The sequence below is a fragment of the Electrophorus electricus genome, chromosome 3 (genome assembly GCF_041902795.1).
Source record: "Electrophorus electricus isolate QZ-2024a chromosome 3, ASM4190279v1, whole genome shotgun sequence".
Lineage (NCBI taxonomy): Eukaryota > Metazoa > Chordata > Actinopteri > Gymnotiformes > Gymnotidae > Electrophorus > Electrophorus electricus.
The window spans coordinates 33353114-33368392 of NC_137499.1; the positions used below are offsets into that span (position 1 = coordinate 33353114).

Consider the following 15279-nt stretch of genomic DNA (forward strand, 5'->3'; position numbering starts at 1 on the left):
GTGGTCTAATTGCTAATTGCTTTTAGACTAATTGCTTTTACCTATATCAACAAAACCAATCAAGAAAAAAAAATTGTACTGCAAAAAGAATTTCTAATGGAGGAAAAAAAAATAGAAAACTATATGGCTGACATTGATTTATCTCCTAAATCAACATGAGGTACTAGCTGTCTACAAAGTGGAAAATCATCCAAACTTGTAACTTCAGACATGACCCTGATACATAGAGATGCATGGTCACACTGTAAGCCACCTTTTCTCCAGAGTGACTGGCTGACTGAGCCCCTTTGTTGACATGCACACGTGTAGAGATCTCAGCAAATCCGTACAAGAACGAGCCAGTAAGGTGTGCATGCAGACAGACCACAATCAGTACGGGTGGGCAACTGTATCTCATCCACCCTCACTATCAGCACTGGAGCTCCTCAGGGTTGTGTCCTAAGCCCCCTGCTCTACTCACTGTACACCTACGACTGCGTGGCCACTTCCAGCTCCACCATCATTGTCAAGTTTGCTGACGATACCGTAGTCATGGGCCTGATCTCAGACAACGATGAGAGGGCCTACCTGGAGGAGATTAAACACCTGGAAAACTGGTGCCAGGGAAATAATCTCCTCCTAAACGTCAGCAAGACAAAGGAGCTGATTGTGGACTGCAGCGAGAAGCAGGAGTGGCACTACCAACCTGTAAGGATCAATGGAACCACGGTTTAGAGAGTAAACAGTTTCAGGTACCTTGGAGTTCACATCTCGCAGGACCTGTCCTGGTCCCGCCACACCAACTCACTGAAAAGAAGGCTCGTTAGCGTCTTTGCCACCAGATGGCTAAGAGACTTCAGACTGCCCTCCAAAGTACTGCAAAACTTCTACACCTGCACTATCGAGAGCATCCTCACGGGGAACATCACAGTCTGGTTTGGGAACAGCACCAAGCAAGACAGACATGCACTCCAAAGGGTGGTGCGTTCAACAGAGCGCATCACTCATACGGAACTTCCTGACCTGCAGACCATCTATTACAAACGGTGCCAGACCAAGGCCAGAATTATTGTGAAGGACCACACCCATCCCAACAATAGGCTCTTCTCTCTGTTGAGGCAGGGAAGTGCTTTCTCTCCCTGAAGACCAATACAGAGAGACTGAAGAGGAGATTCTTCCCACAGGCCATTTGGGCCCTGAATCAGAGCAACTGATAAACTGTGGGGACCACCACAATGTCATCATGTCATCAACATCATGACTGTAAATTGTAAACTGGAATTGTACATTGTCTACATACACATATATTCATATATACATTGTACATTATGTATAGATACATATTATACATATATTGTACATACATTGTTATATATCTTTTGTATATATATATATTTCTTTATACACCCCTGTATCTTTCCTCAGTTTGGACAGAGCAGTCACAAAAACCATGTATGACTATGTACGTGAAAAATAAACCAAACTTGAACTTTAGTTTCTTCTTTTGGATCATCCTCTGGTTGTTTAAGGTAGCTCTGAGTTTACTTACCTTTGCCTTAGATTCTGTTAAATTCACGGCTTCTTGTCTGAACCTACTTTCTTGTTTGCTGTTAGCTGTAATTATTTGCTGCAGTTGCAGTTTCGCCTTGGACCTAGGTGTGAAATGGGGGGCAAACACAGCACTTACTGAACTGTTAAATTAGGATGACTCCTGCAGCAACACCTGTAGAAGGCTTTTGTTGTTCCTCATCTACACTGAGACCGGACCTTTCAAACTCATCTAAATATATTTTTTCACACTTTCTCAAACTTTCATCTCATCTGTCCAATATCTTTCCCATCTGAAATGTGTCTTGTTTCATCACATACATCTTCAAACCTAAACATCTTTCCAATCTGAAATATGTCTTGCAATTCCTATCTACATATGCCACACATCTCTTAGACAGTATAATTGTTGTAGACACCACAACCTCATTTACTCCCAACATTTGGTACAATCATAAACTGTGGTGGCAGGAGGGCTCTGGTATTGCCAATCTCCTGTCCAGAAGGCTGACTTCATCTCAGCCCTAGCATCCCTCCACTTGCTACACTTCCTGGCTCAAAGAAAGACCTGGATCAACCTGAGAACACAGACTGCCCTGTCCTTTGCCTTTTCATTCACACATTCTCCGAGGCGTCTCGGCAGGGGTGGTGGCACAGGTTTACTGTTACGGCCTCCTGAGTCAATTCCTCATTGAAGGAAACCCACTCATTCTCATTGGTGACTTCAACCTTCCATCCGACAAGAAACATTCCTCCTGCATCCTTCCACTGTTGATGTCATTTGACCTTGTCCTCAACTAGCCTCCTCTGACTCACAGAGCGGGACATGTTCTAGACTTGATTTTCACCTGGACCACTACAACACTGCACATTGCAGTCACCTCTCAGATACACCTACACCTCTCGGATAATCACTTTATATGTCTCTCTATCCCTCTCCTCTCTTTCCATCCATACCTCCGCAATGTGTTCTTCCTCCTTCAATCGCAACATGTGCTCCATCATTCCCTTTTCCCTTACTTCTACTATCTTGTCCACCCTTCCTCACCCTGACTCTTTTTTTCTCCCTGCATATAGTTACTTATACGTTCCTTTTTATATTCTCCTCATTGATCAATCTTTTATGCCCTCTATCCACTAGACCTGCAAGATCTTCCCCACCTGACCCCTGGTTAACAGAAGCACTCCATGCCACAGGAGAACACATGCAGACTGCAGAGAGGTGGGGGAGGAAATCTCACCTAGATTCAGACCTCAGCTCATACCAGTCTTTCCTTTCCTAGTTCTCAGTGGAAGTAACATCTGCAAAGTCATCCTACTACAGAGGAAATTTTGAATCATCAGCATCTGATCCATGCAAGCTCTTCAGTATTTTTTCTTCTCTCCTTAATCCTCCCCCCCCCCTCCCCCCTCATCTCTTACTCCTGAGGATTTCATCACCTTCTTTGAGAAGAAGGTTGCCACAATCTGCAAGAGTACTTTCCCTCTGTTCCCACTCTTCCAACCAGTGTTGATTCCCCTACACCCAACTCTCTGGCTTCTTTTTTTCCTCTTTCCTCAGACAAAATTCTTCAACTCCTGCCTTCCAGCAATCCAACTACTGTACATGTCCAATGGATCCCATTCCTTCCACTCTGTTCCATACAATATTGAAAGATCTGATTCCTTTCATCTCTGTCATCATCAAGTCCTTATCCTCTGGACATTTACTAACTGCGTTCAAAACTGCCAGGGTGGTACCAATCTTAAAGAAAGCCACACTCGACAGCTCCAACATAACCAGTTACAAACGGTTATAATTTCTTTTTTCTAAAAAGTTCTTCAACAAGCAATCAATTATCTCTTCCTTTCCCAGAACCATCTTCCGTGTTCCATCTTCCGTGTTCTGTGTTTTTCCTGTCTTCAGTTTAGTTCCGTTCCATAGTTTTGTTTTGTCCTCACATTGTTTGATTGCTTACACCTGTCCCTCATTTCTAGTTCATGTATTTAAACCCTGTCATGTGCCTTGGTCGTGGCTGTTCATTGTTTGAATATTTGACTGTTTCATTGTTTGAAGATGTTATGGTTGTGTCTTTGTACTCCATGCCTTTGTGTGTATCTTAGCCTTCGTGTTTCCCAGCCCTGAGTTTTCCCTTGCCTTAGTTATAGCCTGCTTTCCCATGTGCCTTCGAGTGTTTTTGTTTAATCATGTTTCCCTGTGCTCTCCGTGTCAGCTGAATGACCCTCAACTGCCTAAACGACTCTGATTTTGGATTTGCCCATAATAAATCTCGCTCTTCTCCACACTTGTGTCCACCTCCTTACTGCTCACCGTTCAGGATGAACAGCCCAACAAGGACGCAGCGAGAAAGCGAGACTCTGGGAGGTGGTTTCGCTGGGACGAAACTCCGGCTGTTTCTACACAGTCTGAGTTTGTCTCAGCACCACCAATCCAGAGACAGCAAATCCTCTGGCAATGCAGGTACATGGGCATCTTGTCGTTCCCAGAAAAAGCAGGATCCGGTTTATTTTGATGATGACAAGATCCCAGGTAAGCACCAAGAGTCTACCCGTCTTGACCAACGTTCTAGGGGGGCGCGGCCTGCAGCACAAGATGTGAGTAGGCGGAGTGAATGCACAGACCATCCATGGCTAGGTATTCCCTGTGCACGAAAGTGCAACTGCGAGCTCCCTATTGCTCGCGTGGGCCTTGGGAGCCGCAGAGAGGGTTCTGTGTCTGTGTGTTCCTCCAGGTTCACCCCACCATAGGGGATGCCGCCAGTTCCGTTCCTGTTCCCGGCATAGTGGATGCCGCCAGTTCCGTTCCTGTTCCCGGCATAGTGGATGCCGCCAGTTCCGTTCCTGTTCCTGGCATAGTGGATTCCACCAGCTCCGTTCCTGTACTCGGCATAGTGGATGCTGCCCGTCCTGTTACCAGGTCTGTTCCTGTAGCTGCACCTCCGGACCTGTTGCCGCCACTGATGGCCACTGCCCAGCTCTGTGCCCGTCCGTGTGTCCATTCTGGTGCCTGTGTCCCTGGCCTGGTCTGTTTTGCGTACTTGTAATCCTCGCCCTTCCTCCCGGCACTTTATTCATCCTCAGTCTGGTTCTGTTAGTTCTGCTTCTGCTTCTTTGCCTGTAACTCCTGTTCCTTTGGTTCTTGAGTCTGCTCCTCGTTCTTGTCTTGTTCAGTCTTCTCCTGTTGCCCCAATTTCTGTGTCTGCTCCTGGTTCTTGTCCTGTTCAATTTTCTCCTGTTGCCCCAATTTCTGTGTCTGCTGATGCTCCTTGTCGTGTCTCATCTGGGTCCTGTCCCTGCTCCGTGTCTTGCCCATTCTGTTCCTGTTGGTGTCTCGTCCTAGTCTTGTTTTTGTTTTGGTGTTTCTTGTTTTTGCGCGCCCCGGTGTTGCGTGCTTTGGTAAGGAGGGGCATACTGTCACGATCAGTCCCTCCCATCTTCCTTGTTTTTCCTGTCTTCAGTTTAGTTCCGTTCCATAGTTTTGTTTTGTCCTCACATTGTTTGATTGCTTACACCTGTCCCTCATTTCTAGTTCATGTATTTAAACCCTGTGGTGTGCCTTGGTTGTGGCTGTTCATTGTTTGAATTATTGTTTGGATGTTTGAAGGTGTTATGGTTGTCTTTGTACTCCGTGCCTTTGTGTGTATCTTAGCCTTCATGTTTCTAGCCCTGAGTTAACAGAAACAGCCCATATAGCTTTGACAAAGAAACTTCATGCTAACAAAGGTGCCAACCTGTCATCTGTCTTGATTCTTCTGGACCTTTTTGCAGCCTTTGACACAGTAAACAAAAACATTTCTCCTCTCTGTTCTATCCAGCCCCGGTGTGACTGGCTCTTCATGGAAATGGTTTCAGTCCTACCTGGTGGGACGATCCTATCAGGTAACATGTAGACTCTCCACCAGTGTCTCCCAGGGTTCATCTTCTCTTCTCTTTGTACATTCGTTCTCATGGCTTTTCCTTCTACTGCTATGCCGATGACACCCAATTAATTAATTAATTTCCAGACGTATCTTAGCAAGCTTGACTGACATTCTCTGACTTTCTCTTGCAGGAAGCTGCTTGTGCAGTCTCTTGTAATCTCAAGGCTAGACTACTGCAACTCGCTACGTGCGGGTCTTCCTTTAAGAGCCATGAGACCGCTACAACTTGTCCAGAAAGGAGTAGCATGACTGGTCTTAAATCTTGCAAAGTTCACAAATGTCACTTTGCTAACACCTCAGCGCTCAGTGCAGTGAGTTGTGTGTGTTAGTTTGTGTGTGTGTGTGTGTTAGTTTGTGTGTGTTAGTTTGTGTGTGTTAGTTTGTGTGTGTTAGTTTGTGTGTGTGAGTGTGTGTGTGTGAGTGTGAGTGTGTGTGTGTGAGTGTGTGAGTGTGAGTGTGTGTGTGTGAGTGTGTGTGTGTGAGTGTGTGTGTGTGAGTGTGTGTGTGTGAGTGTGTGTGTGTGAGTGTGTGTGTGTGAGTGTGTGTGTGTGAGTGTGTGTGTGTGAGTGTGTGTGTGTGAGTGTGTGTGTGTGAGTGTGTGTGTGTGTGTTAGTGTGTGTGTGTGTGTGTGTGTGTGAGTGTGTGTGTGTTAGTGTGTGTGTGTTAGTGTGTGTGTGTGTGTACTGTCATGTTTGGCACCTCCTAGCATCTTCATTGTCATGGTTACCCTGCCTCATGTATTTGTTTTGCTTGCCTACTTTATTTCTCTCCACTCATCATTTGTAGCACCTGTGTCTTGTTAACCCCATTAGTACTTCTATTTAAACCCTGTCTTGTTCACAGTTTGTTTGCTGGTCATTGTTAATCCTAGCCACTGTTTGTTATTCCATGCCTCGTGTTTGCTCTGCATGTTGTTCACCTTTTTGGTTATGTTAATTGATTGTTCTATCCATAGCTTGTATTATTTTTATACCCAGCTTCCCTTTTTGTCATCGAGTGTTTGTTTCATTTTGTTTGCTATGTATTCTTGTACTCTACACATTGGCTCTATGACCCTGGACTGTTCTACTGATTACAGTTCTGGATTTTCCCATAATAAATCTTGCTCTTCACCACATGCATCCACCTCCTTATTGCTCATTTTTACAATAAAACGTGTAATAAGGTCTATCTATCGTGGTTTGTGAAAGAAAATAATAATGCAAAATTTTGCTGCCCAGTGTTATTTTAACATTAGCTTCCCAGAGCTAAAATGCATAACTCCACTCCATATTTAACATTATTGTTAGCTATGGCTATAACAAACAAGCAAAGTACAAAGAGGACTAATATTTTAGCATTATCTGCAGCTTCAAAGATGGCTTCTAAGAGCTCAAGCATCTTCCTCGGCAGTAAGACACAGCCAGCCACTCTAATTTGATGCTTTTTTTGGGGGCTGTCCATGAGTTTTGTAAGGTGTACTACACTTGTAACATGCTACGGGGTAGACGTCTGTCCAGTGAAACTAAGCTTATGTGTTATGGCATTTATTTAATATAAATACGATTATTGCTAATTATAAAGAAATTAAAATTATACATTTAAAATTAAGCCACTTTTCAGCTGCAGCTGAATACTGAAAGTAGGTCTTTGGAAGGCTCTACTTAATTTTTTTACAATTGTATTTGCAAACAACATTCACTGGAAGAGTTCCACTTTCAAAATCTGGGTGGAAGAATAAAAGATATGGATAATTCTTCTGTATAAAATGTTAGTCCATTTTGCTATCTCTTGAATGATTAAATATACTATATTGCTTTTTAAAACACAGTGATCAATGAGGGAATATATAATAAAATAAGTTATTACATCTCTTTGTAAACCACTCTATTTAAGGGCCAGAAAACTCTAACTCAAAATTTGAAGTACTAAACCACAGCTTTAACATTGTTGATTCAAATTTTTAATCAACTACAATGTGATGGAGCAGATAAAACTCTAAACTCTGCAAATGTATAGCTAGGGGTGCACAATATGGAAAAAAGTTAATATGACATACCTGAAGACATTTTCATGGTGTTTCATGATGCTTAGACTAGACAAATAAATTGCAAACAGTGAACTTAACAGTAGTGTTATGTTTAAGGTGCTGGACTTATAATCAGATGGTTCCTAGTTCACGCCCTGCCATTGTTGGGTCCTGTGCAAGACCCTTAATTGCTCAAGTTATATTCACTCATAACTGTAAGTTGCTTTGAATAAAAGTATCAGGCAAATATAGATATGCAAAAATCTGCTTCAGTTTTAATTTCATATTATGACTCCAGTCTTGGTTGTTTACAGGCTCTATAATTGTTCTTTAGTGAAAAATGAAAAATTTGTAGTGTCTTTAGAGGAACTCACAATATTCATACTACGATTAATCAGGGTAATGCTAAAATATCATTATATTGCACCGTTACCACCCATAGCTACAGACTATGAAAATCTTCCAAGAAATCCAAGAAATCTTCCAAGAAGTCTTACTCTGATATTAGCAATTTTTAAAATTGTAGATCATAATAATGCCATTATGTCTTCAAGCTATATCTATGTACACAGAATTATTAGTAGAAATTGAATCTCTATGTAAAAGATCACAGACAACATGAATCTTTTTAGCCACTATATCAATGTGAACAAGCGCCATTCTCACCATTTATCTTGTTTCTGAACAGCAATGCCACATTGAATTCCTTAACTTGTTTTTCTTATTTACACATTTCTATTTTCTCCCCAAGACTGCTATTTAAATATACTCAGTCACTACAAAAAGCAGACTCTTTTTCTCACTTTAACACTTGTGTCCTCACACCCAGTGGTGACAGTGTGATAGAATGAGAAAAGCAGAGAAAAAGAAGCAGGAGATAAAAGTCAGAGAAAGAAAGAGGTTGAGTGTGTGGGAGAGCTGGAGAGGATGGGAGAAGAGTAAAATATCTCCGAACCTTCCTCCCTCACGCCCCCCCCCCCCCCCCCACACACACACACAGAATAGTTGAACATCTAATGGCCAAATCCCAGTATACATGACATCTGGCCTTCTGTTTCTAAGTAGAGTCAGGATCAAATCTGGAACTGTATATCTTTTTCTCTTGTTTTGGCAGTTTTGCATTACCACTAAACATTTTTAAAAGGTGCAAAGTACAATAGACTACGCTACAATTCACTCACAAAAGTCTGTTAAAAACTGAAAAGTCATTACTTCTGAAGTTCACTGTGTCTTAACAAAACTTTGTTGAAAAGTCTGGGCCTTTTGTAACTCTTACCTGTGACTTTGGTATGACTACTTCAAATTTAAATCTACCATACCTCAGCCAGTACTACTTTTAACTCTGCTATTATCCTGGTTATTATATGTGCATATGGCTTTTGCCACTGCCATGTCATTCGGTCATGCATTGACCTACTAACAGGGAATTAGTTACCCATTTTTTTTCTGGTAAAATGTTATATTACATATGATACCCTAAGTTATATATTTCTCTCCTTTTATGGTGGTGTTGATATCAACCAAATATCCCTTCTGAAATAATGCAAAAGTTAAGTGCTTGTAAAAACTCTTTTTCTTTACCTTAAATGGATGTTCCCAATTATTTTTGAAGATTACAAGTTTAACATTCATTTTCTAAATGCAGCTACAGTACCCAGCTATGATAAAATGTAATGTTTTTTTTAAATTCTTTAGTTTTTTATTTTGTTTACAAACAATGGAAGTGTAAATAAACCATTTTCAAAGGGTTTTTAAATGTATGTATCTATGGCACTGTTAACTCATGGCTCTGACTGTAAATGTAAGGAATCAACTGAAATTGCTAATGAATATTTCAACAAAAAACTGTGTGGGTTCACCAAAGCCATGTTGGATAGGTATGGTATTTAAAGGACAGCACTAAGGAGACGTGACAGTTTTTAGGACTGTTGTGATGAGATTTTTTATGACAGCTACCATTCCAGTGTGACAAGCAAGACACAATGCAAAGATTCTAATTCAAACATTTTTATTACTGTCATTATAGCAGATCCATATATTCTTCAAGGAGGCAGTAACAAGAATATGATATATTTTTACACTAAATACTGCTTATTCAGATATGAGTCATCAGTCATATTTCTCTCTAATTTAATGGCAAGTTGTCATGCCAGAACAAATTTGGCTGGCTGGATAAGTGTATTGAACTATAACAAAGAAAAAAACAAAAACAAATGGCAAATGTTATGAAATATAATGAAGTAGGGAATCTCAGTAAAAAAAATAAATAAAAGGAACACATTTTCTTACTCAATTAGAAAAATACCCCAATCCAGAACTAGTTAGAGAGAAGAGCAGTAAGTCAGGAAGAGAGGGAGAGTGACAAGAAGAGAGAGAGAAAGAGAGTGTGAGAGAGAGAGAAAGAGAGAGAGTGAGTGAGGACAGATAGAGAGTGAGTGAGGGACAGATAGAGAGTGAGCGAAAGAGAGAGATTGAGGGTGAGAGTGAGTGAGAGATAGAGAGACAGCAAAAGATAGATAAAGAGAAAGAGACAGACAGCAAGAAGAGAGATAGAGAGAGATAGCAAGAGAAGGGCAAAGAGAAAGAGACCACAAAATAGAGATGGAAATACAGAGAGATCTCTCTGTGATTACATGCATATGGAAGTGCTGCAAACAGCAGACGTTTTCAGCAACACAGATGTCAGTCTGAACCAAATACCAACAATAACAACTAATTTGGACTATGCAGATATTCCATTTAAAAAACAATAGACTAACCAAGCAATCATTAAAGATCTAAACTGGGTATGTAATGTCCCATAATATTTAATCAACCCCAATATGTAAACAACTAAAATGTTAATTCAGCACATTGGAATCTAAGCAACTAAGCAATCTAAGTAACCATGAATTGGTGCAATTAAATGCACTAACTACACAGTTTGGATGTATCAGATATTATGATGATTATATTAATTACTCATTCATGACACATTGACAAGCTATGGTGAAGCAGGAGGTGTCAGGCACTGAAGCTTTACAGACTGCTGAAGCTTGGCAGGAAGACGTGGACTTCAGCACTCTCAGCTGACTGAAGATGAACCATCACTCAGAATATCATCATACCACATGGTAAGGTGACAAGTCTTCATTTTGGAATACTGGGTAGCTTTTCTCCAACATAGGCTTAAAACACTGTAATCTGCAACTTACTGTGTAACCTCAAGTTACAATTTATGTAGAATTAGTATTTGAATAAGACATAATACCTCTAATACAGATCAAATTATGATTGCTTTGATTTGAAAATTAAGTTCCAGTGAGTATTGGGGTGTTCAAAGCGACAGAAGCCCAGAGAAAGAATACAGTTTCTGGACAACTGGTGGCAGAAAGGACCCTGAGCAGCTCTGGAGGTCTAATTTAAACCCTTGGGACTGATGCAGCTGCCCAGCCCAAAATGGAATCATGCACCAGAGAAAGAGATCAAGATTAAACAAGCCACAAAATCTATTCAAATGTGAATTCATGACACGATACCTCTGTATCCTTCCTCTCATATCTACACAAATTAACAAAACCACACACAAACACCCCTCTACCCACATGTACACACACACACACGCACTCACACACGCAGAGAGTAGAGCATTTCTGGATCTTTCCTACCATTATGGGCCTATGAATCCGTTCATTTGTCTCCATGGCACTCTTCCTTTGCCACGGCAACCCTAAGTCACACCCAGAAGTCCGAGTTCACTCCAAATGTAATAGGTGTGCCACGCGAGTGTGTGTCCAAAATGTTTTTAAGTGTGTGTCAGAGAATGGCCAATTGCTCTGCTAACCTCAACCCCCCAACCCGCATTCCGACTCTCTCTCTCTCTCTCTCTCTCTCTCTCTCTCTCTCTCTCTCTCTCTCTCTCTCTCTCTCTCTCTCTCTCTCTCTCTCTCTCTCTCTCTCTCTCTCTCTCTCTCTCTCTCATACTCAAACTGAACTGGAACCTGAACTCAGTTCAGGGAGAGAGATTTAGGTGGGGGGGTCGGATTGCAGAACTTGTGCTACATTTGCAGACTGGGGGTTAAATTTAGATGTCATGGGCAGGGGCAAATCTATCTCTCCCTCTTTCTCTCTCTCTTCCTCCCTCTCTCTCCCTCCCTCTCCCTATCACTCTCTCATATTTAGCAGTGACATGTTTTGGTATGTACCGTGTGCCGTGGAATGTAGCTGTCAGCCCAACGTGTGTGTGTGTGTGTCTATGTGTCTATGTGTGGTGTGACCAAAGAGGTTGAGAGAGGTTGAGAGAGGAATTGATAAAATCCTCATTTGTTGTCAAATGAACAACTGATAAATAACAACTGATAAATAAATCTCTTTTCTGACAAACACAAACTCTTCCTTCAAAGCTAAACAACAGTATTTGGATTGTACTAATACAAAGCACAAATATTACAACTGCATAAGATCACCTTCTGTAAGTCATTCCTGATAAGAGTGTCTGTCAGCGCTGTATATGTAAACAGGCTCTGTGTGACTAAACACACCTTAAGGTCATTTGGTAACTGTTTTTTTTTTTGTTGTTGTTGGAAGAAATGCCCTTGTATACAGGCATGCATGAACACTGGAAATATAACACCGCAGGACTCATCACATTTAATAGGTGAAAATAGAACACTGCAGGACTCATCACATTTAATAGGTGAAAATAGAACACTGCAGGACTCATCACATTTAATAGGGGGAGGAAATTCTGAAGAGCATACTACCTGCTAATAGAGGGCGCTCTTTGATCCAAAGTAATTTCACCAAGTAAATGTCTCACCTTCTCTCTCTGCCTCCCCTCTCTTCCACACATTTTTCTATCATTCTCACCAAGTTTCAATCTGTGTAAATATATCCGTATGTCTGTCTGGCTTCCCTTTTTCTTAACACTCAGAATTTTGCAAGTTGCTTGGGGCATGTCCTGGTAGAGGTGCATGTGATGACATTCATTAAATGGTCACTTTAAAGCACAGGTTAATTTCCCAAAATAGTGACCATCATCTGCATGGTGTCACAAAAGGGATCATATCAAGAAGATATTTGTGCCTGGGCATATATAAATCAAATGTCTTCACAAAGTCCTGCTTTGGAGCAAATGGAACTGAATGACACTGAGGAGCTAGTGGCACTGATGGAGCTAGTGTGACATCACCTGTTTGAAGGACAGGGCTTTTGGTCCTTCCTTGGCAGGACTATGGTGTGACATGCAGGTGAAACTCAGAAAATCCAGACTCATAATCACACTCTGTCTCAATTTTTTAAAACTTTCACTTCTCTCACAACAACTGTGCACTTACATGCATACACACACATACATGCAAATTGAAACTGAACTGTGTAGTGTTCAGTGTGTATGAGGAATAAAGTGTGATGTTTACACATGCAGATGCCGGTTAAGACCATGATCATACACCAGCCTGGACAGTATCTGCTTCCCATAGCACGCTGGCAGCCAGTGTGGTGCCCATGCCTAACACCACTGAAAAGGTGTGTGTGTGTGTGTGTGTGTGTGTGTGTGTTATGCATTTTAGAGGTGTGTGTTTGCATTTGTGTGTGTGTCTGTTTAATAGCTGTTTCAGATTCCTGATGACTTCCACATTGCATTCCACATGGGTCATCACACACAAGCATATAAGCACACACACACACATAGATCCGCTTCCCTTCTGCTCTTCCTGTAGCACGGCATGCTATATTGGAGCTTCAGAGGAACTGTCACCATGGCAACCCAGGCCAGTATAACAGCGCCACAGTGTACATGCATGTGTGTTCATCTATGTGTACATACGTGGGTGTTTATGAGACCAGAGCCTACACTGTGTTTTTTTCTTCTTCTATGCTTTGAGCTGCCAAACATGGGGGAGCCACACATACAGAGCACACACACTCAGGCACATTATGCAAATCAATATCCACTGTAACTGCTCAGCAGCATGATATCAGTCTTCCATACAGATATTTCATCATTCCATCTAGGGAGAACATAGTCTTCTAAAGTGATTTTGTGTTTCTCTGTAGCTGCTTTAACTAATGGAGTTAATGTTTGTACTTGCATTCATTTGTATTCAATTTCATATGCTTTTCAATCATTTCCACTGACATCTCGTTCCTTCACATAGAATGATCTCAAAATCTTATTACCCTACAGTGCAAAAAACCGATTCGTCTTGGTTTTGAAAACATAAGACACAGATAGTGGGTCTGGAAGTTTGCGTTATGTGCAGACCCTCTACCATGGCCATTCATGTTCCAGAATCAGAAGAATGAAAAGGGATTCCATTCTGAGCTCAAGCCTGAATCCAAATATATATGTGTTTGCATGGATTTGACTTTTAGATTTTAGAACTATATAGAACCCCAAAACAATTTCTTTCCTTTTATGGACACCAAAGTCTCCAGTGGTGCATTAACACCTACAGACTTAGATAACCTCTGGAAGAGTGGACTTGTGTTGCGCTGAATACAGCGGTAGGGCTATTGCTATTCAGATCTGCACCAACTCATCTGACACAAAGCTATTCCGCGATACCAGTACACATTCTGAAGTACATACAATTAATAGCTAATTCACTTTGAACTCCCATAGGTAGGCAGCCTATCACCACACATTTTTAATAGTTTCACTTTCTCCAGTTTTTTCTTACTGTCATTTAAAGCCCATACCTACCTGACATCCAGGCAGCAACATCACACAACAGCATGAGGGCTAACCCATGTTTTCTCTTGTAGCCCATCACTGCACACCTGAATGGCCTTGCGGGAGAGTGCTAACTGCTCAATTCTATTTACATCATCCAGAAAGAAGGACACCTGCCTTTAGTATAACACTCTCAGCACCAGGCAGAGAGAGGAACCAAGCTATCCCCCCACACAATCAGAGCACAGCCAACTACGCTTTGTTGGGCTCCTGGTAACAGATGGCCAAGCCCCACTTCACAGCTCAAATTTCTTTGAATAAAAAGCTAAAATCAGAACTTGTTAGGTTAAGATAAGATATTGTTTGTAAACTATCCATGTTTTATGGTAAAATGAACATAGATTGGGTCACCAGCCCATTTTCAGAATCATGAGAGAATGGTTTGGCATGTTTCTGTTAGTGCGGGCACAGGACCAAACTCTTTCTCTGTGTGAGTGTGGGCTGTTAACTGGTATAACTTTTCACGTATTTGGAGGGGGGGATCCCCATGCTGGGGAATGGGGGGAGGCTTTTTAGTGTGACACCCCTTGCTGGCAGGCAAATGTCATGCAGCAGGGGCTCAGAAAACAGGCTGCATGGAAAAGGAGGAAGCATTTCAGCGTGACACAAGAACCTTTGTTAAAATGTCACGCCAACAAGAAGGGCAGAGCTACAGGTGCTGTACATATGTGTGCAGGTAATGGAACACAATGTTCTGGCAGAATGCTCATCAAAGATCTGATGTCAGTTAAATGGAGTAAATTGAGGTCATATATGTACAGCGAATATAGAGGTAGTCCACTCCACTATTTTCTGTGATGCAGATGAATAGAATGAACTACGGTAGGATAAAGACCTTTACAAACAGCCACAGACAATTAAAAGCTATGGGCCAGTGCCATTTTTCCAGCTACACACAACTAAATCCACAAGCAAAGGAAATAAAACCAGTTGTTTGATAGTTCTATTGACCTGTCTGAAGCAAATACCTCTTTGTGCAAAACAGAAACAGAGCAAACCTGTATTTATAAACCAGACATGAAAGAGATTGCTGTTTCTAGAACAGTGTGACTTTTTTTTTGCCAGTTCTGACTTTGGTATGTTTAAATAGTTTTTTCTTTTTAAATCTC

The 15279-nt window shown here is 41.5% G+C and overlaps 1 protein-coding gene across 3 annotated transcripts in view; it reads right to left on the reverse strand.

Moving 5' to 3' along the window:
* cacnb1 (calcium channel, voltage-dependent, beta 1 subunit) overlaps positions 1-15279 on the reverse strand; it is a 34959-nt gene that overhangs the window by 16028 nt on the left and 3652 nt on the right. The window contains exon 1 of one of the 3 annotated variants that reach the window (XM_081711212.1): positions 11103-13232. The exons of the other annotated variants lie outside the window; for them this stretch is intronic. Within the exon in view, the coding sequence (XP_081567338.1) occupies positions 11103-11138 (36 nt within the window). The 5' untranslated portion in view covers positions 11139-13232. Of the gene's footprint in view, positions 1-11102; positions 13233-15279 lie in introns of those variants that run through there. 3 annotated transcript variants of the gene reach the window in all.